We start from the raw sequence: 27,498 nt of genomic DNA, 5'->3' as shown, positions 1-27,498 counted from the left end.
ACATGGGCGCCTTTAACTCTCTCTCGCCTTGGGATTGGCTGAGGCGTTGAGAGAGTTTCACCAATCACCTTGATTTTCTAAAACATCTGAGTCGGAAGGGCCAATGGGCATCAAGATTACTGTTTCTCGGATGCGAGTTTAAACTGTTGGCGCTGGCGTCTGCTGGTGGTGGAGGGAAGAGCAGTTGATGGCATCGCTTTTATAGAAGTCGCTGTGTACCTCGGAGTTTTTCGTTTTGTTTGTTTCTGTATATATTTTATTTCCTTTTGCATCTCTGGTCTTAAGGAGCATCAGAGAGCGTGAAGTGTCGGGGTCATGTCCTCATCGGCTCTGACACTGAGGTGACCTTGCGGCCTCCTTCCTTCTCTATCCATCCACATTCCCTATAAAGCTTTCTTTCCCGAAGTCCTTGTGGCCCGTATCTGTGACCCCCGGGATTCTTTGGATCAGTCTTTCCTTGACCCCTCAATATTCCATAGTCCTCTGCCCCAGCTGTGACCCCTCTCAGCCTCCCGGTGACCTTTCGACCCTTGCTTGCTGCCACCGCCCTCACCCTCCATTTTTGCTGATTACCACTAGGCTCTAGGCCCTTCTCTGTGACTCATCTCCCGACCCTGAAGATCTTGTCCCTTCCAACAAGCCACGAGAGATTGTTGCACATGATGGATTTTATCATTGCTTATGAAACAATATAGTATTTTTAAAAATTACTTTTACTTACCCAGTCCTTTATTCCATATCCTGTTCAATCCACCCGACACTATTTCATATATTTTCAGCTTCCTCTATTAATCAAGACAATTATACTTTAATGCACATCAGAAAAGAGAACAGTTGTGCCTTTTTTTTTTTCTGAAGCAATTGGGGTTAAGTGACTTGCCCAGGGTCACACAGCTAGGAAGTGTTAAGTGTCTGAGGCCAGATTTGAACTCGGGTCCTCCTGAATTCAAGGCTGGTGCTCTATCCACTGCACTACCTAGCTGCCCCAGTTGTGCTATATCTTGATTAGCCCTTTTTACTCCACTTAAGTTTTCCCCTTTCTTTGCATTCTCCAAGTACATCTGATTTTACAAGTCCTTTCATTCCCCCATCCCATTTTAGAGTTATTTTCTTGAAAGAAAATTAATGAATGCTTATCAAAAATGTTGATGTTTAGATTTTAGCTTATAGTATAACCTGTATCAGTAACTAATTTGGAGAGATCTTTTTTGGAAAATAGTTGTGGGACAGAAGAGGGATGGAGGAAGTGGTATAGTTTTGTTTTAGAAATTTTGATAAAATTTTATTTTCTAATCGAAAAATGGTTTGATATGTGTATTATTGATCACTCTATATCCTTTCCTAAAGATGGGTGCAAGGATTTCCCAAGCAGAATATTGATTTTATCAACAACAGCACCATTTGCTATACTTGTGGAAATTACTTAATTTTTGTTAACATTAAAAATGAGAAAAGATATCTTCTACAGTGTATGAGTGGAAAAGTGGGTGCTCTGGCAACTAACATTCCCTTTCAAGTGGTGGCTTTTTCAGATCGGAAGCTTAAACCCAGTATCTACATATACAACTTTCCTGAGTTGAACCGAAAGGCAAAATTCAAAGGTATTTCTTTATTGTTTTAAATTACAATAGCACATATTTTTAGTTCTGAATAAGAAAACTTTACAAAAATATGTACTTGGAAATTGGATGAAAGTAAGAATTAGTGGAGTTGGAGAGCTAAATCAGAATTAAGTTAAATCAAAGTTTTTCTTCAATGTATTAATTTTTCTATTAAGATCAAATTTAGGGTGAATAATTAGAATAAGCTGCTGTTTATGTAGATGTACAAAACTATTGATAAAAAGTAATGGCTTACAAGTATGATGGCTATAAATTCAGCTACTAGAGGTTAGGGTTAGATCTCTTTAGTTTAGGAGTTCTGAATTATATCGGACTAAGCTGATCGCCTGTCCTAAATAAGTTCATTATGAAGATGCTCGAATCTGCAGGAATGTGTGGTCACCAAGTTGTATAAGTGGAAAATGGCCCATATCTGAAATGGAACACGATTAAACTCTAATGCTAAAGGGAATAGTAGATAAAAATATCATGAATATTAACTCAATTACTTGATTTTTGAGTATATTTTTTTATTTTTCTTTTTAAAATCAAACTTTATTTTTTCAATTTACAAGCAATTATTTTCTGGCACTCCCTGCCCTTGAGGGGAAAAATTAAAACCAAACCTTTGTAAGAAAAATGCATAGACAAGCAAAACAAATTTTGAAATTACACTGTGCCAGAAGAAATTTCTATGGACTCTCTATAAGATTAAGCAAAGTAATGTGATAAAAAGTTTCAAAATGCAAAAGAAGGTAAATTTTTCCTATTTTCTGTGTATGGGCTGTAGGTAAGCAACCTCAATTAAAAAGACATGGCAGAGGCAAATGACTGAAACTGCTCCTTTCTTCACTCCCATATTTCACTTGTATTACCTTGCCGTGTTAGATGCTCACTACTTTCAGAAAAGTTAAGTGAGTTTTACATAAAAGGCAGTTTTTAAATTTTAAAATTGTTACAATGTAACTTAATTTATTTGTTGATAAACTATTCAATGGGGCATCTAGGTGGTGCAATAGAGCACCTGAGCTGTCTAGAAGACTCATTTTCCTGAGTTCAGTTCTGTCCTCAGACACTTAATGAATTGGAGAAAGAAATGACAAACCACTTTAGTCTTTTTCTCAGGAAAACTCCAAATGGGGTCATGAAAAACAAGATATAACTGAATAAGAGTAAAGATACCTAAACCCACATATACACATAGCTCTGTAAGAAAAGGTAATGATAAACAGGAGGGAAAAGAGAAAGGCAGGTACTGACAGACACATATGTAAAATGAGGGGACAAAGGCCATGAAGTCCAGAGATAGAAATGTAGAAACACACAAAAGAGGAGATAATGACTCAGAGAAAAATAGGCGCATACAGACCTTATCCATGATGTGGCTTTTTGGGGTATTTTTGTTAATACTTTTGAAGTCAATTATTTTACATTTACATCAGCATAGATGGACATTATAGATGTAGAGCAGGAAAAGGAGAAAGGGAAAAAGGAATAAACGTTAAGTGTCTACTATGTATCAAATACTGTTAAGTACTTTACAAATATCTCATTTGATGGGGACTATCAATGTCTTCTAGTCTTTAACACCTCATTTTTCAGATGAAAACCTCATCTGAAGTTCTGATTAAGATCCTTGCCTTTGTTCAAACCTTGTGTGTGTCAGTGTTGGAAATGAAACCAAGAGTTTGCAGATTCCAAATCCAATATACTACCTCATGAGTACTTTGTACTTGTCTTGAAGGTAGTAGAAAATTAAGCTGAAGGTTAAATATGGGCCGAGAGACTGGTGATTATATATTCCATATGTAAAGGTACCTCAGGAAATAAGCTAAAAAAATTTAAGTTAAATATAAGTTCATTAGAAATTTATCAGTGATATTTGTGAGTGGTTTCCGTATTGATTAAAAGTTCTGAAATCATCATATATAAAGGACTAATTCTGCAGTGAAAACTAGAAAATAAGATTTTTTTAAAAAAATCTCTAGGATCTAGTGTCCATAATGTTTTAACAGTTTTACACAGAATGAATAAATGGTAAAAACTTAAGGAATATATTAGAAGACAAAGCAACTAGAAAAAAGAAATTAAGTCTTATCAGTGGTTAATTTGAAGACTGATAACTAAAATGTAATTTTATGCATTAGGTCATGCTCAGCTGGATTATACTTTACTTGAATTTAGTTATTGTGGTACATACATGGCTAGTTATTCTGCAATTCCAGATTATGAACTAATACTTTGGTAAGTTTCAGCATTTATATATTTATTGTTAGTAAAGGGAAACTTAATATGTAAATATTTTAATATCTTTCATTTAAGATTAAATATATTTCTAAAGTTTATCATTCATTAGAAGATAGTTCAATTTAAGCTCATTGTCAAAAATGTTTCAAGCTATAATTTAGAGAATGAAACATATTAATCTAAGTTTTAAAAGCCATCTATGTGGACTTGATTTTTTAGATGGGATTTTAAAATTATTTTCTTTGAACATTGCTATTGAAGGGACATGAGACATTTGGTGTCATTGATGAGACATCATTAAGCATCAGTTGAATGTCAAAGTTTACATTTTCTATTTTTTTTCCTGAGGCAATTGGGATTAAGTGACTTGCCCAGGGTCACACAGATAGGAAGTGTTAAATGTCTGAGGTCAAATTTGAACTCAGGTCTTCCTGACTTAAGGGCTGGTGTTCTATCCACTACACCACCTAGCTGCCCCAACACCATCCAGCTGCCCCTGCGCCACCTAAGCTACCCCTACATTTTCTATAGGAAGGGAATGAGATATGTGAGGAGGGGAGGATGATAAAAGAGGGGCATATTGGGGGAAGGAGTGACCAGTACCAAAAACGCTTCTGATGAGGGACAAGGTGAAAGGAGAGAATAAATGAGAGGAAATACAGTTAAAACAGTAATTATAAAAATAATTTTGAATCAAATTTCTCTGATAAGGCCTAATTTCTCAAACATAGAGGGAACTGAGTCAAATTTATAAAAAAAAAAAGAGCCATATTTCAATTGATAAATGATAAATGTTCTGTGCCCAAAGGATTATAAATTCATGCTTATTCTTTGACCTAAAAATACCACTAGTTAGTATGAATATCAAAAATGAATTAAAAAAAGGAAAATTACCTATATGTACAAAAATATTCACAGCAGCTCTCAGGGCAAAAAAAAAAAAAAAAGGAAATTGAGGGGATGCCCATCAATGCCCATCAAATGGCTCAATAAACTGTGGTGTGTGTATGTGTGTGATGGAATATTATTGTTTTATAGGAAATGATGAGCAGGATGCTTTCAAGAAGAAAATAAAGCCTAGAAAGTCCTCTATGAACACAAGCAAAGTGAAATGTATTTTCTTGTTTTGAATGTAACGGGGGAAATATTAAATAAAACAAAACACAACAGCAACAGAATTTACATTTTCTGTTTGAGAGTGATAGAAATGTTATCATGGATAAACACTAAACCCTACTAAATAGATCATATTGTGCTGAAATCTGGGAATAACAAAAATGTGTAAAATAGTCTCTAATTCCAAGGATACAATTTATTGGAGAGATGGCACACATTTAAAAAGATGCATTGGTTAAAATCAACAGACTCTTCTTGTCTTCTAAATAAAATATTAACAATAAATATTAACATATTTGAAAGCAAACCTTAGTAAGATTTAGTATACAAGAAAACTTGAAGTATCATCTTTGTATCAACTGCAGCAAAGTCTTACATAGTAAGTGTTCAATATAATTTGTTGAATGAAGAAGAGAAAATATTCTGATGAACTGATAAAAATAAATGAAAGGTCAATTAAAACCAACTAGTATCTTGTCATAATGGAGTGATCTTATATAAATATACAATATTTATATTCACATTATTAAACATATTAGGAAATTATTCTGTTTCTGCAACATTTTGTTATCAATCATTGGGTTTTTTGTGTTGCTAATTTATGATATATAGTAGCAATAGAAATAGTTTTATGGATTAACTTAATTAGCCCTTATACATTTTAAATGTCATTTTGGTGTTCATGTAGAATAAATTTGTTTAATATATTCATAATTCTTTAAAATTTATTCTTACAATCAGTCCTAACATATATTTCATATATTATTTGATAAATTTTCCATAAAACTCTAGTGGAATTGTATTTCACAAAAAAATGTTTTTCTTTTATAAGGAACTGGGATAAAAGGATTATTTTGTGTAGCAGTTTACAACCAGGTGTGGAAGTTAGCCAGATGACTTTTAATCCCATGAACTGGCAACAAATGTGTTTGTCCAGTGCAAGTGCTTTAACTATATGGAATATTGAAAAAAGTGACAAGGCTTATTATCTCAAGCCAAAGTAAGTAACATTAAAATGTGGAAATAACATTTATTTGTATCCCTTCTCAGTGAACTAATCATTCTAAATTACTTTTAAATAATTTTCTGAGCTTAGTTTTTATTCATACAAACTTAAGAATTACAATTTGTATAAGAATATAAATCTTAAACATGTAATTAAAATAATACAAGATGCACATTTACCTATTGTCTGATAGTTTTAATTTTTATTACACAAAAATAATAACCAAAAATATTGTCAATGTTATAGGCTTGTTTTGGTATACAAAGTTTCTTAAACTTTGGTGCCATTGATGATATTACTACTCATTATTCTTTTTCAATCACTAATTCAGGCCCATATTTTGTTTTATACCAGCTACATGTAAAAATCCTGTTTCTCAGAAAAAGTTATTTTAAAAAATTTGTATCACTTGATAGATCAGAGGACTAATTTCACTTGTAACGAAAATCTAAAATGTTCAGATTATTTCTTTCCAGTAATGACTAGCCTATTTACTATACTTAGAGAAATGGAGGAAAATCAGATGTATCTTTTTTCCCTGTAAATGACTTCTGCATCCATTTATATTTAGAAATATTTAGATTTTTAAAATAAAATTAGAATTGGTTCTTTAGATTGAGCAAATGATTAATAAACAGGTCTATTTGTTTTTGTAGGGCAGGCATTTGAAAAATTGTTAAAATATAATCAAAATGTTATTTTGTAAAATTATCCATAGTTCAAGCTTTTTGGTAAATATGGTTTCTTTATTTTTCTAGATCAAAAGATCAGTTTGAACATTTTTCATTGATTATTCAATTTTCCAGAAATATTAATCAATTTGCAAATTCAGGAGGAAATTTACTATAAAACAAATTTATTTAATCTTTATTACCATCTCTAAGAAAAATTCAGTTTCTTCTTTTAGCTGAAACATCCTTTCATCTACTTTCACTATATTTATAGCAATAATAGGTGTGCTACTATTTCAAAGTCCGATTCTTTTTGTACAGCAAAATAACTGGACATGTTTACATATGTTGTATTTAATTTATACTTTAACAGATGTAACATGTATTGATCAACCTGCCATCTGGGGAAGGAGGTGGGGGAAAGGAGGGGGAAAATTGGAACAAAAGGCTTGGGCAATTGTCAGTGCTGTAAAATTACCCATGCATATATCTTGTAAATAAGAAGCTATATAAAAAAAATAGGTGTGCTATAGTCTACTTCCATAGTTTATGTATTTTTACAAGGAGCCTTCCTTTTAATGGACTTCTAAAAATTCTATTTTCATTAATATCTTTTGTCTTTACAGCACATTCATTTCCAATATATCTCTCTTTCATTGGAAAATGCTTTTTGAATTTGGTGTCAGAGTTTCTGAGTTCAGTTGCTACCTTATATTATTTAATATCTATAAAATCTTGGACATATCATGACTTCTCTGGTCCCTAATTTTCTCATCTTTAAAATGAAATTTTGGATCAAATTAAATGACATTTGAACTCCCCTTTAGTTCTAAATATTTAACTCTATATTGTAAAATATCATGTTGGTAGGGCTCCCTCCATCTAAATTTTTTCCTTATGATTTCCAATGAGATTGCCCAAATTTTGTGCACTTAAGATAAAAATTTTATTGTTTTTTGTTTATTGTTTTATTTGTTTATTTTTATTGTATACTAATTCTATAAAGTAATCCTTTGGTAGATTGATATGTAACTAAGTCTATTAATTTAGGTAGTATTATCATTTTGGTTGTACTGATATGACTTGAGTAGTTACTATCTATTCAGTTAGTTAAATCTTCCTTTATTTTTGTAAAATATTTTGGGGTATAAAAATAATTCCTGTGTGTGTTTATAGATGAAATCCCTGAAATTGCATACATTCTGCAGTAATTTTGAGTAAAATTTCTTTTTCTATTTGTTTCTACTGTTTTGTTAGTATATAGAAAGGTTAATGATTTTTGTGGCTTTATTTTATATCTTGCTATTTTATTGAAGTTATTGTTTCAGCTCACATTTTGGTGGCATTTCTGGGGTCTTCTAAAAGTAGAAGGGCAGTGTGGATGGAATGCTGAAGTTGAATGAAAAAGAAATGAGTTTTAACTCCTTCCTCGGATATTTTACTAGCTGTGTATGACTCTGGCCATGTTACTGTACCTCTATCAGTCTTAATTTCCTTAACTGTAAATTGGGGATAATTATACCTACTTCGAAGGACTGTTTTGAGGATCAAATGAAATAATACATAAAGCACTTAGCAAATCTTAAGGCACTATATAAATAGTATGTAATATATAAATCTAATGGAGACAAAACAAGACACAAAAGAAAGCAGGAAAAGAGAAAGGAGACAGGGTGTACCTAGTACCAAGGGCATCTTGTTCTATGGAGTTGAAACCAAACAGAACAGCAGTTGCACAGAAGAGGGATCCTCTGTCTCTATTAGATTTTAAGTTTCTTGAGAGGAGAAGCTATCTTTTTTTTTTGAGAAGCTATCTTTTTATTCTTTTTCACTTAAGTTTTTTTTCAAATTATATATTATATAAATTATATATATTTGTAAGATTTTGAATTGCAATTTTTCCCTCTTTCCCTTCCATTCCCTCTCTCCAAGACAACAAGTAATTGGATATAGGTGCTACATGTACAATCATGTTAAATGTATTTCCATATTAGTCATGTCATGAGAGAAAAATCAGAACAAAAGTGAAAAACTACAAGAAAGAAAAAAAGTAAAAAAATGAGCTTCACTATGCATTAAGACTCCATAGCTCTTTCTAAGGATGTATCTAGAATTTTTCATCATGGGTTTTTTGAAATTGTTTTGGATCTCTGTATTGCTGAGAAGAGCTAAGTGTACAATGTTGCTATTACTATATCATGTTCTCCTACTTCTGTTCACTTCACTCAACATCAGTTTATGTAAGCCTTTCCAGACTTTTCTGTAATCTTCCTACTCATCATTTCTTAAAACATAATAGCATTCCATTATATTCATACACCACAATTTGTTTAGCCAATCCCCAATTGATGGTAATCGTCTCAATTTCCATTTTTTTGCCACTATAAAAATGCTATAAATATTTTTATTCATGTGAGTCCTTTTCCTTTTTTTTTTTTTTTTTTTTTTTTAATAATTTTTGGGATACAAACTTTGTAGTGATACTGCTGGGTCAAAGAGTACCCACAGCTTTTTATAGCCTTTTGAACATACTTCCAAATTGCTCTCCAGAATGGTTGGATCAGTTCACAATTCGGCAAAAAAAATGTATTGGTGTTCTAGTTTTCTCACATTTTCTTCATCATTTATCATTTTCCTTTTCTGTCAAATTAGCCAATCTGATAGATGTGAGCTGATACCTCAGAATTGTTTTATGTTGCATTGTTTTATGTTGCATTTCTCTAATCAGTAGTGATTTAGAGCTTTTTTTTTTTTCTTATAGCTTTACCTTTTTTCATCTGAAAACTACCTGTTAATACTCTTTGGCCATTTACCAATTGAGGAATGACTTATATTCTTATAAATTTGATTCAGTCCTCTATATTTAAGAAATGAGACTGTTAAGATTACAAGGTGATAACTCAGGTTGTCTGGGCAATTCTCTAGCTCAGAATTCACACCTTTGATTCAGGCCTTTAAGGGGAGTTTACACCTTTGGACTTCTGAAGAGGAGTTTGCACATTTAGAGGAGTTTACACCTTTAAAAGGAGCAAGTTCATTGGCTGTGGGAGTTCTATTCTCTGGAGGATAAAAGAGGCAACATTGGGCCTGGAGAAGAGTCTAGGCTGGGAGATTGAATTGAGATGGCAGTCTGCAAGGATAACTTAGAAAGACTTCTGGGGGAGAGTTTACATGTTTAAAAGAGTTTGCACCTTTAAGAGGAGCAAGTTCATTGGTTGAAGTATTTCCCACAGGCCACTTTGAGTTCTTACTAGCCCAGTGTCTGCTAGGATAAAAGAGGAGGGCAGTCGGGCAAGGAGAGAGGCTAGTCTGGAAGGAGAGAGTCTGGCTGGAGGCTCCAGAAGCTTCCCAAGAAACCTGCTCACAGAGGAAAAGATTTTACAGAAAAGAGATCTCCTCCCAGAGAAGGATTATAATTGAAGAGACAACAGGACCTTTACATGAGACTATTATCAGAAATACTGGTTGTAAAAATTATTTCCCAGCTTTCTATTTTCTAATCTTCTTTGCATTGATTTTGTTTGTACAAATACTTTTTAATTTTATGTACTCAAAATTATTTATTTTGCTTTTCATAATGTTCTCTATTTGGTCACAAATTCTTTTTTTCTCCAAAGATGTTACAGTTAACTATTCCTCATTTATTTATGATATTACTCTTTATGTCTAAAACATATAACATTTATTTTATCTTGATATAGAGTGTGAGATGTTATATTATTTTCCAGTTTTCCCAGAAGTTTTTGCCAGATAGTGAGTTCCTGTGATAGAGTCTGTAGTATTTGGGTTTATCAGATAGTAGATTACTTCGGTGTCTTGGATACCTAATTTATTCCCCTAATTCATCACTGTATTTTTTAGCTAGTATGAAATAGTTTTAATGATTGCTGCTTTATAATACTAGTTTTAGATCAGGTATGTTTAGGTTACCTTCCTTTACATATTTTCCTATTAATTGTCTTTATATTCTTAATCTTTTGTTTCTCCAGATGACTTATTATTTTTTCTTGTTCTGTAAAATAATTTTTGGTAGTTTGTTTGGCATGGCACTGAGTAAGTAAATTAATTTAGGTAGAATTGTCATTTTTATTATATTAGCTTGGCTTACCCATGAGCACTTGATATTTTTCCAATTATTTATTTGTGTGAAAAGTGTTTTTAATCACATTCATATAGTTCCAAGACTTGTCTTGGCAAATAGAATCCCAAATATTTTATATTTTCTACAATTATTTTAAATGGAATTTATTTATCTCTTGTTATTGGGTTTTGTTGGCAATATATAGAAATGCTGATGATTTATGTAGGTTTATTTTATATCCTACAACTTCGCTAACATTTTTAATTAGATCAAGTAGTTTTTTCATTGATCCTCTAGGAGTGTCTAAGTATATTATCATATTGTCTAAAAGAGTGATAATTTTGTTTCCTCATTGCCGATTCTAATTTCTCCAATTTCTTTTTTTCCCTTATTATTAAAGCTAACATTTCTAGAACAATATTGAATAATAATGGTCATAATAAGCATCCTTGTTTCACCCTTGAATTTATTGGGAATACTTCTAGCTTATTCCCATTATATGTAATGCTTGCTGGTGGTTTCAGATACTGCTTATCATTTTAAGGAAAACTCCTATCCTCTCTTTGTAATAGAAATGGAAGCTCTATTTTGGCAAAAGCTTTTTCAGCATCTATTGAAATAATTGTGATTTTTGTTTTGTTACTAATATAGTAAATTATGCTGATGGTTTTCCTAATATTGAACTAATTGTGCATTCCTGATATAAATCTCATCTGGCCATAATGTATTATCTAGATGATAAATTATTATAATCTTTTTGCTAATATTTTATTTAAATTTTTACATCAGTATTCATTAGGGAAATTAGTATATTGTTTTCTTTCTTTGTTTTGGCACTTCCTGGTTTAGGTATCAGCAGCATATTTGTGTCATAAAAGAATCTGGGAGAACTCTACCTATTCCAGTTTTATATAATATTGGAATTAATTGCTCTTTAAATGTTTGGTAGAATTCACTTAGTAAATCCATCTTCTCCTGGAGATGTTTTCTTAGGGAGTTCACTAATAGTGTGTTTAAATTCCTTTATCTAAAATAGTATTAAGTATTTTATTTCCTCTTATGTTAATCTGAGCTATTTATATATATATATTTTAAATGTTCATCCATTTCACTTAGATCTTCAGATTTATTAGCATACCTCTAGGCAGAAAATCTCCTTATTATTACTTTAATTTCCTCTTCATTGATGGTAAATTCATTCTTTTTCATTTTTGATACTGATAATTTCGTTTTTCTTCATTCTTTTTTAAACAAGTTAACCAAAGATTTACTTATTTTGTTGGTTTTTTTCCATAAAACCAACTTTTATTAGTTCAATAGTTTTCTCACTTTCAATTTTATTAATCTTTCCTTTGATTTTCAGAATTTCTAATTTGGTATTTAATTGGGGATTTTTAATTTGTCCTTTTTCTATTATTCTTTGTTGCATGCCAATTCATTGATCTCCTTTTTCTCTATTTTATTCATGTAAACATTAACAGATATAAAATTTCTCCTAAGAACCGCTTTGGCTGCATCCCATATATCCCATATATGTTATCTCATTATTGAATCCTCTTTGATGAAATTATTGATTATGTCTGTGATTTGTTGTTTGACCCACTCGTTCTTTAGGATTAGATTATTTAGTTTCCAATTAATTTTACATGTCTTTTTATCACGTGTAATTTTTATTGCATCATGATTTCTGCCTTTGTGCATTTCATTGTGAGGGTTTTATGTCTTAATACATAGTCACTTTTCATGTAGGCAACACACTGCTGAGAAAAAATATATATATTTCTCTCTATCTCCATTCCAATTTTCTCCAGAGGTGTATCATAGCTATTTTTTCCCCTAAAATTCTATTCACCTCTTTAACTTCTTTCTTGTTTATTATCTGGTTAGCTTTATCTAGTTCTAAGAGGGGAAGGTTGAGGTTCCTCAATGCTATAGTTTTACTATTTCTTCCTATAACTCACTTAACTTCTCCTAAGAATTTGCATACTATACTTCTTAGTGAATATATGTTTAGTATTATTATTACTTCATTGTCTATGGTACTTTTTTATCAAGATCTAGTTTCCTTTCTAGACTCTTTGAATTAGATCTGTTTTTGTTTTTGCCTTGTCTGACATCAGGATTGCTACCCCTGATTTTTACTTCAGCTGAAGCATATTATATTCTGCTCCAGCCTTTTATTATGTATATATACCTGTGCTAAAAATGGGTTTCTTGTAAACAACATATTGCAGGATTTTGTTTTTTCCTCTATCTGTGTCTGTTTTTTGAAGGGTTCATCCTATTCACATTTACAGATATGATTATTAAATGATTATTAACTATATTTCCCTCAATTCCATTTTCCTCCTGTTTTACTTTTCTCTTTCCTTTCACTCTTTCCCCTCCACACCAGTGTTTTGCTTCTAATTAGGCTTTCTGTAAGCTGCCCTGCCTTCTATCAGAACCCACCTTTCCTTTTCTTTTCCTTCCCCTCCCCCCATTTTCTTATAGTAAAAGATAAATTTCTATACTCAACTGTTTGTTATTTCATCTTTGAGCCAAATCCATTGAAAATAAGGTTTGCACCCTCCCATTTCCTCCCTACTGTAGTGGGGTTTTTATGCTTTTTCATATGATGTAATTTATTCTGTTCTTCTTTCCCCTTTCTTCTTCTCCCAGTATAATCTTTTTTTCACCCCTTAATTTTTGACTTATACCTACATCCACTGTCTATGTATACTCTTTTCTAACTGTCCTAACAGAGCTATAGCTCTCAATAGTTTAAAAGTATCATCTTTCCATGTAGGGATGTAAAAAGCTTAATCTTATTGAATAACTTATTATTTTTTGTTTGCATTTTTATACTTCTCTTAAGTCTTGTACTTGAAAATCATGTTTTCTGTTTAGCTCTATCTAGTCTTTTCATCAGCAAAGTTTGAAAGTTCTTTATTTCATTGCATATCCATCTTTTCTCCTGAAGGATTATGCTCATTTTAGCTGAGTAGTTGATTCTTGGTTTTAATCCAAATTTCTTTGCATTCAAAAATACCATATTCCAAGTCCTCTGATTCTTTAATATAGAAGCTGCTAAATCTTGTGTGTTGTCTTGAATGTGGATACATGGTATTTGAGTTGTTTCTTTTTGGCTGCTTGCAGTATTTTCTCTTTAACCTGATAATTCTGGAATTTAACTATTTGAAGTTTTCGTTTTGGGATCTCTTTCAGAAAATAGATTCTTTCAGTGACTATTTTACCCTCTGATTATAGAATATCAGGGCAATTTTCCTTGAAAATTTGTTGAAAAATACTATTCGGACTTTTTTAAAAAATCATGATTTTCAGATATTCCAATAATTTTAAAAGTATCTCTCCTGCATCCATTTCCCCCATCAGTTGTTTTTCCAATGAGGTATTTTTAAAAAAAATTTTTCTTACATTTTTTTCATTCTTTTGATTTTGTTTGCTTCTTAATGTCTCATAGAGTCATTAGTTTCCACTTGCCCAATTCTAATTTTTAAGGAATTATTTTGTTAAATGAGCTTTTTGGATTTCCTTTGCCTTTTCACCAATTCTACTTTTAAAGAAGTTGTTTCTTCTTGGTTCCCCTCCCCCCATTTTGATCAATTCTGTTTTTTATAGAGTTGTTTTCTTCAGTCAATTTTTGTGCTTTTGTTTTCCAAGCTGTTGATTCTTTTTTTCCCATAATTTTCCTGCATAACTCTCATTTATTTCCCCAATTTTTATCCACCTCTTTTACTTGATTTTTAAAATCCTCTTTGAGATCTTCCAAGTAGACTTTTGGATCTTAAGCCTGAGTCATATTCCCCTTTGAGGTTTCATGTGTAGGCATTTTGACACTGTAGATCTGAGTTTGTTTTGATCTTTCCTGTAACCATAGCAGTTTTCTATGGTCAAGGCTTCTTTTTTTTGGCTCAATTTTTAAAGCTGAATTACAGGGGGCACAAAATATTCTTTTGCTGGGGAGCCATGGGTTTGGTCCCTGGCTTTCTGTGCTGGGACCTCAAGTGCTGGTGACTTGCGCACTGCACTGGGGTTGCCTGGCTTCTTGTATTCTCATATCTATTATGCCAGACGCTATTTGTGTTGAACCTGGAGGCTTACAAATGTTCTGCCACTATCCTGCTGAGCCAGGACTGTGAGGCTTTGGTTGCTGATTTGTGCTATGGCTAAGAGCTTTCCACTGACTTGCCCAGACACAGTCTTGTGTTCCTTTTTATCAAGTGAGATAGACCTTTCCTGAAGACCTTTTAAGTTATAATAAGCTAGGGGCAGCTAGCTGGTGCAGTGGATACAGTGCTGGTCCTGAAGTCAGGAGAACCTGAGTTCAAATGTGACCTTAGATATTTAATACTTCCTAAGTGTGTGACCCTGGGCAAGGTCACTTAACTCCAATTTGCCTCAGGAAAAAAAAAAGTTATATTAATCTAAAAAATTGTTTCATTTAGTCTTTTTGTGGATTCTGTTGCTCCAGAATATGTTCAGAGGTTTATTTTAACATTATATCTGAGGGAAACTGGGGAGACTTCAGGCAACTTCCTGGCTTCTTTTTACTATCTTGGCTCTGCCCAGGATTGTCTTTTTAGAAAAATTAATTTTACCCCTAAGGGTTAGTACAATGCCTGATACAATAAATGTTTATGAAATTGTATTGGATTCAGGGTTAGCATTCAGCACAGTGTGATTGGTGAAAAAACAAATATAATTTTGCAACTGGTAGAGATATTTAGGGCTATCCATATAGGAAATCATAAAGCACATACATTGTTGTTTCATCATTCAGTGGCTTACTTATAGAAAGGAATAAAGAAGACCAAAGAGGAAAAGACTTAATTGAATTTTGTTTTCAAAAACTTTGAGTGGATTAGCATTCTCTCATGAAAACATCACTTTCAAGGAAAACAAATCTAGGATTTCATAGCATTAAAGAGAGAGACATCTTATCCCCAAGGCATTTTTTAATCTTTGAATGAAATGTTAAAACAGGCATAGACTTTCATCATCTCTCATTTTTTTTAGACATATCCAGATTCTATTATTTTTATTGTATAAATTGTTTTCTTGGTTCTCACTTCACTCTGCATTAGATTGTACAAGAGTTCTGAAGTTTTTCTGAAAGATCACCTTTATAATTTCTCATAGAATAGTGGTATTCTATCACATTAATGTAATGTAACCATAGCTTGTTCAGCCTAATTGATGGATACCCCCCTCTTGAAGTTTGTTTTGTTTTGCAAATGCTATTTCAGAATCTTGAGAAAAGCTGAAATAATTATTGAGAAGTTCTAAGCAGTTTAGAAATCAACTTTGTTAGTCATTTCTAAATTGCAAATTTAAAATGATATTCTGATAAAATTTAAGTCTTTATCAGTATATCAGTAGATATATTAGTCAATTTAATAAAGGCTGTCTATTACTTCTCTTATGTCTTCAAAATCTCTAATTCATAACTCTTATTTATAGATTCTTTTATAATTTACATGGAAACTAGACAAAAATGTATTTTATTGTTTTTTAATAAAAAAATAGCCTATATGTGATTGTTTTCCATTAACTTAGCTTAATGTAATGGTTCTTTCTGTTTCTTTAGGTCAGTAAACCTACCTGCAGAAGATGGAACATATATTTGTGAACCAGATGGAATGTTCACTTACACAGAGGTTAAAGATACTGTCTATGGACCTGAGTTACTACTTTCTTCCATTGCTGGGCTAGTTGGTGTAGAAGCAGAAACATTCAAGGTAATTACAACTATATTCATGATTATCTAGCCCATGCTATATTGTATTTGGCTTGGCAGAATTATGTTTGTCTTAGAAGTTGGGATGTAAGGATATGGTCATTCATAGAAGATTACTAAAGCATGGAAAATTACTATTAGCATTTAAATATAACTCTTTACATGCAATTTAATTCCACAAATATTTGTAAAGCATATATAAAACATAAAGAGTAGTGTGCTAGGAAGAGAGAGAAATAAGATATGATCTCTGTCTTCATAGAACTTTTACATATGCATATATATATATATATGTACACATATATATATTCACAAACACACATTTCTGACCAACTATTATTTTTACCAGATTATTCTATCAAATAGTCATAATAATTCTACACTAGGATTATTGTGAGGCTCATGTTAACTGATAGATGCAAAAAATGCTTTGAATATCAAAAAACCAAATAAATTAAGTTTAAAAAATAATTTGAGATATGGCAATATAGCCTATGCTTTAAGATCAGAAGGACCTCCCTCCTTGGAGATTTTCAAGCAGACAGATTCAAGCAGATTCAAGCAGAGGAATACTCAATTCTCAAGGTTTTTTTGTGATAGAGATTCTTTTTGTGAATGGGTTGGCCTTGATGGTTGATGAGGTATCTTTCTACTTTCAAATTTTCTGGAAAATTGAATCCAAGAAACTTCATTTATGTATAATCCATATATAATATTGGACAAGTTTTTCACTTCTTGAAAGAATAATACACTTTTGTAATTACAATATGGTTATAATAAATATGATCTTAACCTTAAGATAACTACATTCTTTTCTTCTTTCTCCTTAAAAAGAAGACTTACTAACTAGAATTATTTTATTATATTGCTCATCTGATAAAGCCTTAAGGGGAGGAAAGGTACACAGGACAAGAAAACAAAGAGGACAAAATTTGAAGATCAAGGAGATCAGAAAAGGTCCAAGCTAGTGGGCTATTCCTAGGAAAGAAGCACTAAGGGTTTTTTTTTTAATGGAATATCCACACTAAGAATTTAGCACAGAATAATAAAAGTGAAACTCTTTTCTTAGAGGAACTCCCACAAAATAGAATAACAGAGCAGAATGGATTAGAAAGCAGAATCAAATATGTTATTTGTCAGAAATATATTGAAAATTAAAAGTTCAGAGTTATTATTGGACTACAGTTAAAATTTATTGTCCATATTATTTTTATTATGCATTATATAGCAATTATTATTAATTGAACTAAAAAGCTAGAGTAGAAATTGATTTCAGAAAACCAACAGCAAAAATAAGCATAATAAAAACAAACTGAGAAACTTATCACTGCTCATTAATTATACTGATATGTTTGTAATTATACATATATATTATATATAACTGTGCTTCTATATAATATATATTTACAGACTTCATAGAGAATGAACTAATATCAGTGCATAGCATATGTGTACCAAATGGCATACTATCTAAATACATAAAGAAAAAACTAATTGAATTGCAATGAGAAATAGACAGTAAAGCTATAATCAAGGGGGATCTCAATGTATTCCTTTCAGAATTAGAGAAATTTAACAAAAAGACAAACAAAAAAGACATTAAGGATCTGAATAGAACTTCAAAAATAAAAGATGATAGACCTCTAGTGAATGTTGAATGAGAATAGAAAAGAATATATCTATATTACATATGTGTATACTTGTCCATATATATATAACATAATATTATTTATAGGTATATATTATATATAGGTAATTTTTAAAAATTAAAAAAATTTTTAAAATCATCATATATAAGGGCATAAAACTCCCACAAATGAATGCAGAAAAGCAGAAATATTAAAAATTCCTTTTGTGTCCATATCATAACAAAAACTACATTCAATAAAAGGACTTTGAAGAAAGAATTAAAAATTACTTGGAGACTAAATGACTAAATCCTATAGAATTGGTTGGGTAAAGAATAAATCCTGGAATCAATAGTATTCAGGAAAATGGAGTGATAGCTTTATACTACTGTGCTCTGGTCAGATTATGAAACATTGTGTTCCTATTTGGATATCACATTTTAAGGAAGAAATTAATAAATTAGAGAACATATACAAAACAGTGACCAGGATGGTGAAATTCCTTGAGAACATATCATAGGAGGATTAGTAGAGAAACAACTAGGAATGTTTAAGAAGACTTTCTTGAAGGGGCATCCTAATTGTCTTCATGTAAATTGAAGGATTATCATGTACAACTGGGTTTAGATTTGCTCTATTTGGATCCAAAAGTAGAGATGGAAGCAGAAGTTACAGAAATGATGAAGCAGAGGTATATAAGAAAAAACTTCATAATAATTAGAGTTATTGCAAAGTGCTTCTTCAGTTTGTATAAATAATAATCGTTAATCATTAAAACAGTATTTTGGGCTTGTAAATTCATGTTTTCTCATCTTAATTATATTAATTTGAATTTGTCTTTTATTAGACTTGTTAATTACTCATCAGTGATATTAACGAAGCATTTTCCATGCAAAGTCCATTTAAAATGATGTTTTACCTGACAATTTTTAGGAAGGAAATGTTAATTTTTATTTTTGTGTGTGTTTTTTTATTATAGATTTTTATTTACAAGATATATGCATGGATAATTTTTCAGCATTGACCCTTGCAAAACCTTCTGTTTCAACTTTTCCCCTCCTTCCCCCCATCCCCTCCCTTAGATGGCAGGTAGACCAATACATGTTAAATATGTTAAAGTATATGTTAAATACAATATACGTATACATATCCATACAGTTATTTTGCTGCACAAGAAAAATCGGACTTAGAAATAAGGTAAAATTAACCTGGGAAGGAAATGAAAAATGCAAGTGGATAAAAACAGAGAGAGTGGAAGCGCTATGTTGTGGTTCACACTCATTTCCCAGAGTTCTTTTACTGGTGTAGCTTATTCTCTTCATTATTGAACAAATGGAACTGATTTGGTTGTCTCATTGTTGAAGAGAGTTATATTCATCAGAATTGATCATCATATAGTATTGTTGTTGAAATACATAACAATCTCCTGATCCTGCTCATTTCCCTCAGCATCAGTTCATGTAAGTCTCTCTAGGCCTTTCTGAAATCATCTTGGTTATCATTTCTTACAGAACAATAACATTCCATAGCATTCATACACCAACATTTATTCAGCTATTCTCCAATTGATGGGCATCCATTCATTTTCCAGTTTCTAGCCACTACAAAAAGGGCTGCCACAAACATTTTTGTATATAGAGGTCCCTTTCCCTTCTTTAAGATCTCTTTGGGACATAAGCCCAGTAGTAACACTGATGAATCAAAGGGTATGCATAGTTTGATAACTTTTTGAATATAGTTCCAAATTGCTCTCCAGAATGGTTGTATGAATTCACAATTCCACCAACAATGTATCAGTGTCCCAGTTTTCCCATATCCCCTCCAACATTCAGCATTATCTTTTCCTGTCATCCTAGCAAATCTGAGAGGTGTGTAGTGGTATCTCAAAGTTGTCTTAATTTGCATTTCTCTGATTACTAATGACTTGGAACATCTTTTCATATGGCTAGAAATAGTTTCCATTTGCTCACCTGAAAATTGTCTGTTCATATCCTTTGACCATTTATCAATTGGAGAATGGCTTGATTTCTTATAAATTAGAGTCAATTCTCTATGTATTTTAGAAATGAGGCCTTTGTCAGAGAACTTTTAACATTTTTTCCTCCCCTGAGGCTGGGGTTAAGACACTTGCCCAGGGTCACACAGCTAGGAACTGTTAAGTGTCTGAGACCATATTTGAACTCGGGTCCTCCTGAATTCAGGGCTGGTACTCTATCCACTGCACCACCTAGATGCCCCCTTTATCAGACCTTTTGACTGTAAAAATGTTTTCCTAGTGTATTGCTTCTTTTCTAATCTTGTCTGCATTAGTTTTGTTTGTACAAGAACTTTTTAATTTGATATAATGAAAATTTGGTTCATATAATTTTAAAACCAAAAGATACCTTAGAGATAATTAGTTCTAACGTCATTTTACAGATTAAGATATTTAGGATGAGAGGTGAAATGCTTTGCCTAAATACATATATTTAGCTGGTGGGAGAATCAGGAATGTAATTCACACATCCTAATTTACAAGCTAGTGTATGGTCTACTTTTTCATGTTATTATTGCCCAATATTTGTTGTTGACAAAGAAAAGAATTCTTCTCTTAAATGTGCTAGGGCTTCTTGTAATTAATTGTAGTCCTTGGTTCCAAAATATATTGTTGCTGTTCCACATAAATAAATATTTTTCTAAGTTCATGAACACAGAATCTGTACATGCACCTTTGACAGTTTTTGGGAGGATCAAAATCATGTAGGACAACATTATTAAGTAGAAGAGGTCATTAGCATCATTTGAACTATTCTCTGTTTGAATTTACCATAACATATGTTAACATAACATATATATTCAGTAATGAATTTAGGATTTTCTCTCCACAACAACACTTAGGACAAATGACTATGACAACATGTGAGACAAGATAAAAATAAATAATTTTCTCAAAAAGAATGACAATAGCCTAAGAATTTTCATAGTTTTGAAGATATATTTGAACTGAAAAGAGTAAGCAAACTAGGAGTTCTTGAATAGTTTCATAAGTAGATACTAATTTTCTCTTTGCATAATGAAATTTAATGACGGGAGAATTAGAAATGATTAAGATTTAGGAAAGGTCAAATAAAAAAAATTGAAGGGGTAAAAAACTAATGAGTTTTGAAATGTAGTTGTAAACAAACATAACTGAGGTAGAGTGACAAGAGCTTTCTCTAAAAGCACTGAAATTTAGAAGACACTGACAACTTTTTGTAAATATGCTTATTTCCTTACTCCAAATAGCTTTACTCTCCGTGAATGTCTTTCTGCCTAATCCCACCCTAGATAATACTTGTGATAATGTATTCATTTCTTCAAGTGGCTACATCTCTATACTCTGGTGCTTCCTCTCCCTTCTTTCTTGAATAATAGTTGGTTCTTCATCAGCATAGAAAGCTCATGAAATCCTGGTACTATGTTGTTATTTTTCTTAGCAACCACGAACCAGCTGAAGTTTCCACTTTGATTCCTTAACTACTTTTCTATATGCAAAAATTCTTAGGTATGGACTTGTTTGCAAACCTCTAATATATTTGATAAGTCTTTATTTTTTTTTCTTTTTAAAGACTTAAGGTGATAATCTGCCATAATGAGGCAATCGATCTCACCTTTTTAAAAAATTTTTATTAATTTTATAATTATAATTTTTGACAGTACATATGCATGGGTATTTTTTTTTAACAACATTATCCCTTGTACTCACTTCTGTTCCGAATTTCCCCTCCTTCCCTCTACCCCCTCCCCTAGATGACAGGCAATCCCATACATGTTAAATGTGTTATAGTATATCCTAGATACAATATATGTGTGCAGAACCGAATTTCTTATTGACAGGAAGAATTAGATTCAGAAGGTAAAAGTAACCTGGGAAGAAAGACAATAGTGCAAACAATTTACACTCAATTCCCAGGGTTCTTTCTCTGGGTGTAGGTGATTCTGTCCATCATTGATCAATTAGAACTGAATTAGATCTTCTCTATGTTGAAGATAATTTGATAAATCTTTAATAAAATTTTTAAAAATGTTTTATTCAAGCCTAAAGATGATTTGCATCCCTTGGTCCATCCTACTGTACACTGCTGGAACTCAACAAATGAACTATATGTGAGTTGTGAAGAGGGTCATGTTCTTTTGATAAATGCAGAAAATCTACTTGTTACTGTCCTGTCTCGGATTGCTCAAGTACCACAAGGTAAGAAACAACTCTACTAAACATTTTTAGATATACATATTAAAAATCATTCTTAGTTTGCTTAAAAATAATTTTATTCCATATTTTTCCTTTTCTTAGAGCCATTTTTGATATGCTTCTTTATACTCCATATCAAATTATATCACATAAGTCATTTTGTCCTATTGAATTTTTCTGTAAAATGTTTCTTATAGTTGGCTTTTATTCTCAATTTCCATTATTATCACACTAGTCTAGGTCCTAATAATATCATACCTAAGTTTCGACAATGGTCTTCTAGTTGGATTCCCTAAATATAATCTCCAGTATGTTCTATGTACTGTTGCCAGACTAATCTTCCTTCAGTGTTACTTTTATTATATAGTTATTAAAAAATCTGGAAAGCTTGATATTCAGTCTAAGCTCCTCTCTGTATTTTTCAATATCTTTCATAATTTATATTCAATCTACTCTGCTTTCTTGACCTTTTATTTATTTTATATTATTTTTAATTTAGTATTTTACTTAAACTTTGAGTTATAGATATTTTGCCTTCTTTCCCTTTCTCATTGATAATGCAAGCAATTCAATATAGGTTATACATGTATAGTTATGCAAAACTTTTCTATAATGGTCATGTTGTGAAAGAAAATATAGACCAAAAAAATTTCAAGAAAAGTAAAGTTAAAAAAATATGCTTTAATATTTATTCAGACACCATTCTTTCTCTGGGGATAGATAGCATTTTTTCATCATAAGTCTCTCAGAGTTGTCTTGGATCATTGTATTGCTGAAAATAAGTAATTAATAGCTAATTATCTTAGAATATTGCTCTTACTTTGTACATAGTACATTTCACTTTGCATCAGGTCTTGGAAGTATTTTTACATTCTTCTGAGAACATTCTGCTTATCATTTCTTATAGCACAATAGTATTCCGTGTACTGACAATTTATTCAACCATTATCTAATTCATGGGCATCCCTCAATTTCCAATTCTTTACCCACAGAAAAGAGCTGCTATAAATATTTTTATACATATATGTCCTTTTCCTTTTTGTATTTTATCTCTTTTGGGATAAAAACTTAGTATTAGCTAGATCAAAGGGAATGCATGGTTTTATAGCCCACTTTGGGCATAGTTTCAAATTGCTCTACAGAAAGGTTGAATCAGTTCACCATTCTATCAACAGTGCATCAATGTCTCATTTTCCCCCACTTTAGCATTTATTAAATGTTAACATTACGTTCCCTTTAACATTTGTCATTTTCCTTTTCTGTCCTGTTAGCCAATCCAGTAGATATGTGATAGTACTTCAGAAATGTTTTAATTTTAATTTCTCCAGTCAGTAATGAGTTGGAGTATTTTTTCATATAACTACAATTACTTCATCTGAAAACTATACGTATCTTTTGACCTTTTATCAATTAGGAAATACCTCTTATAATTTTGATTCACTTAATTCGTATGTTTGAGAAATGAAGCCTTTATGAGAGGAATTTGCTTGAAATTTTTTTCAGTATTACTCTTGTTAACTGTATTTCCCCCCTCTTTATCCCACTCTCTCTTTCCTTTTACTTAGTCCCTCCTCAAAAGTGTTTTGTTTCTAACTACCCCTCCTCCAATATGCCCTCCTTCCTATCATCTCCCCATCTCTTATTCCCCTTCTCCTACTTTCTTGTAGGGTAAGTTAGATTTTTATACCCATATTGAATGTATATGTTACTTCCTCTTTGAGGCAGTTCTAATGAGAGTAAGGTTTACTCACATTATCTCTTCCCTCTTTCCCTTCTCTGCAAAATATTTTTCTTGACTCTTACTGTGATCATTTACCCCCTCTACCTCTCTTTCTCTTTCTCTCCTAGTATATTTCACTCTCATCCCTTAATTTCACCCTTTTAGATATCATCCCTTCTCATTCAACACACTCTCTCTCTTTATATATATATATATATATATATATATATATATATATATATATATATATGAAACTAGAAAATAGGTTTGGGGCCATATTCTTATGAGGGGTCTTCACTCAATTTATCCCATTCAGCTTTCAAGTAGTCCAATAATTTTTAATTTTTAAATGATCTCTCCCGGCTGTATTTATCAGGTCAATTTTTTTTTCCAAATAGATATGACATATCATATCCAGTAAAATTATTTATTGTTTATTGATTTCTTATAAAATCATTAGCTGCCATTTGTTCAATTCTAATTTTTAAGGAATTATTTTTTTCAATGAGCTTTTGTATTTCCTTTTCCAATTTTGCTTTTTAAGGTATTCATCTCTTCATTGACTTTTTATGCTTCATTTACCATTTGGTTTAGTCTCGTTTTGTTTGTTTGGCTTTTTAAAAATATATATTTATTTCATTAAAAAGAGACAAAACAGACTAGAAAGAAGAAATAAAAATAAAAATAAGAAACAAAACAAAGCAGAATATTGTCATGTGCCCAGCTGAATATCAGGGAGGATTCAAAGTACTTAAAAATAAATTAACAGTTCAAGAAAGGATATATAATACTAGAAGAAATTATATTCTTGTATTTTCATATTTTCTTTGCTGTGCACTTTTTTACTTCTTTTTCCCCCCTTTCATCCCCCTCATCTCTTCCAACAAGGCTATAGTTAAGCATAGATATATCTATATACACATATACTGATATAGATATATATACATACATTCACACACATATATATAGTGTGTGTGTGTGTATATATATATATATATACATATATATATATATATATACACACACACACAAACACATATTCACATATGTGAAGACCATCAGACACCCACACATATACATGTATCTACATACACACATACATAGAGCTATATGTATACATAGCTACATATTGAGATACGTACACATACACACACAATATACATACATACATAAACACATACACACATGCACTTACCCATATGTAAACATGCATCTAAAACATTAATGTGGTTGACATATAATGTAGATTTCTCTCTTAATTGAATTTTAAGTTTGAGTTTGTCTAAGATCAGTGATTACTTAGCTGTACTTTTTTTTCTAATAAATTCTATCCTGATCCTTGTTGTAGTGTTTGTATATGTATCTTTTTTCCTATACCTGCTAGTTCTTTTACTTTAATTCTGCTCCTTAACTTACCTTGCTATTAACTTCCCCCTTCCATCCTCCCTTCCTCTTCCTTGTCTTCTTCTACCCTTTGCTTTCCTTTCCCTCCATTCCTCTCTCCTCATTTCTTTATAGATTTTGAAGGGTACTATGTCCTTCATGGTATATATGTAGTTTTGCCTACTTAACCCATGAGCCCTCTTCCCCACTCTAAGGCTTGTATGTCTATTCTTCCTTTGCACCTCATTTGTATAACAAAATTACTATTTTTTACCTTTTCATATGGTTTTGCTTTTTGGAGTCACATCTGTCCCAGTCTTTCTTTTAAGCTATCCAATATCAATCTAAAACATATGGTATACATTTCCATGTAAAAAACATAAACAATTTGCCTATTTGAAATTCCTTTAAATTAATTTTTATATTGGCTCTTATATGTAAACTTTTTATTGAGTTAAGATTTTCTTGAAGTCCTGAAAATAGGTTCATTCAATGTCAATTTTTTTCATTCAATATTACAGATAATTTTGCTGGATATGATATTTTTGGCTATAGGCCTACTTTTTTTTATTGCTGGTATATATGATTCTAGGATCTGCAGTCTTTTATTGTAGCTGCTGATAAGTCCTGTACAATTCTAATTGTAACTCCAGTATATTTTTGAATTGATTTTTGTTTTTTTGCAAAATTTTCTCTTTTATCTAGGGACTTTGAAATTTGGCAATAATATTCCTATGTTTTCCACAAAGGATCTCTTTCAGATGATGATTAGAAGATTCTTTTTCTATTTCTATTTTCCCCTGATTTTCTGTAACTTTAGGACACTTTTTTGGATTATTTCTCGCATTATTGTATCAAAATTCTTTTTTCTTTTTGGTCATAGCTTTCAGATAGTCCAATTTTATTTTAAATTTTTTTCTCTTTTTGATCTATTCTCCAGATCTGCTTTTTTATAAGATGTTCTACATTCCGTTCTATTTTTTCCTTTTTCAAAATCTTATTTTTCTTGGATGGTTTTACTTTTTTAAAAAGTTTTTTTCCAGTATTTTTGAATTCTTCTGGAATTTCTCTCTGGACTGGGAGCCATTTAACATTACTCTGTTGTAGAAGCATCTTTTTTTTCCCCTTCAGTGTCATCCTCCTAAGTTGAACTCCATCTTCCCTATTCCCATAGTAAGTTTCTATGTTTGGTTTCTTTCTTCATTGCCAATTCATTTCTTTCTTTCTTTCTTTTTTAATGAGAAGTATTATATCAAGCATCATTCATTATTGAAGCACCTTTAATTGCAGGGTGGGGGAAATGGTACCTCTAGCTTCACTTTAGCTTCCCCCTTTGATCTGGAACCCCAAACCAAGAGTTACTCCCTCCTACAAGTGCCTCCAGTCAGTACTATCCCTGCCCCACTGCCTCTATACTCACTGGCTATGCTGGTTTCTTCTCTCTCAGGGCCACAGCTAAGCAGCACAACTGGGCCTAGCTTTCCTAATCAGCCTAGGTTCTCTCAGTCTTCCTGGACTTAGACCCCAGACTCTTCACATGAGGTGAAAGTCTCTGTGGTTCCAAAGGAGATTTCAGCCAAAATGGCTAGCCCTCAGAGGGGTGGCACTTGCTGTTTTTCTGTAGCTAACCTAGTTAATCCCCAGCCTGAAGGTCTTCTGATATTCTTAAGTTGTGCCAGGAGGACCCTGTTCTATTTTTCACTCTATGTTTTCCCTGACTTACAAATTTGTTCTCTTTGTGGGGGAAATCTGGAAAGACTGAAATTTACAGTCTAACTCCTCCATTTTCCCAGATTCCACCTCTTTCCCAGACTCCTCCTCCTCAGTATGGTTTTTAAAGTATTATTTTCTTCAGTATTTTTTTGTCTTTTACCAAGCTGTTGATTGATTTTTCTTGATTTTTTTTGCATTACTCTCTTTTCTTCCCAGTTTTTCATCTATTTTTCTTACTTGATTTTCATAATCTTTTTTGAGCTTCTCTATGTCCTGATTTCATCATATTTTTCTTTTTTATTAATTTTGTAATTATAATTTTTACAGTACATATGCATGAGTAATTTTTTTACATTATCCCGTGTATTCATTTTTCCAAATT

At 31.7% G+C, this 27,498-nt stretch overlaps 1 protein-coding gene across 1 annotated transcript in view; it reads left to right on the top strand.

The window, feature by feature from the left end:
- The first annotated feature begins 315 nt into the window (after positions 1–315).
- LOC141552976 (cilia- and flagella-associated protein 43-like) overlaps positions 316–27,498 on the top strand; it is a 192,084-nt gene continuing 164,901 nt past the window's right edge. The window contains exons 1-6 of the mRNA XM_074284860.1: positions 316–341; positions 1,348–1,601; positions 3,749–3,845; positions 5,797–5,964; positions 16,313–16,463; positions 22,147–22,303. Of these exons, the coding sequence (XP_074140961.1) occupies positions 316–341; positions 1,348–1,601; positions 3,749–3,845; positions 5,797–5,964; positions 16,313–16,463; positions 22,147–22,303 (853 nt within the window). The remainder of the gene's footprint in view (positions 342–1,347; positions 1,602–3,748; positions 3,846–5,796; positions 5,965–16,312; positions 16,464–22,146; positions 22,304–27,498) is intronic.

This window comes from Sminthopsis crassicaudata, chromosome 2 (assembly GCF_048593235.1).
Source record: "Sminthopsis crassicaudata isolate SCR6 chromosome 2, ASM4859323v1, whole genome shotgun sequence".
In the NCBI taxonomy this organism is placed as follows: domain Eukaryota; kingdom Metazoa; phylum Chordata; class Mammalia; order Dasyuromorphia; family Dasyuridae; genus Sminthopsis; species Sminthopsis crassicaudata.
This window is presented reverse-complemented; position numbering and strand designations above follow the sequence as displayed.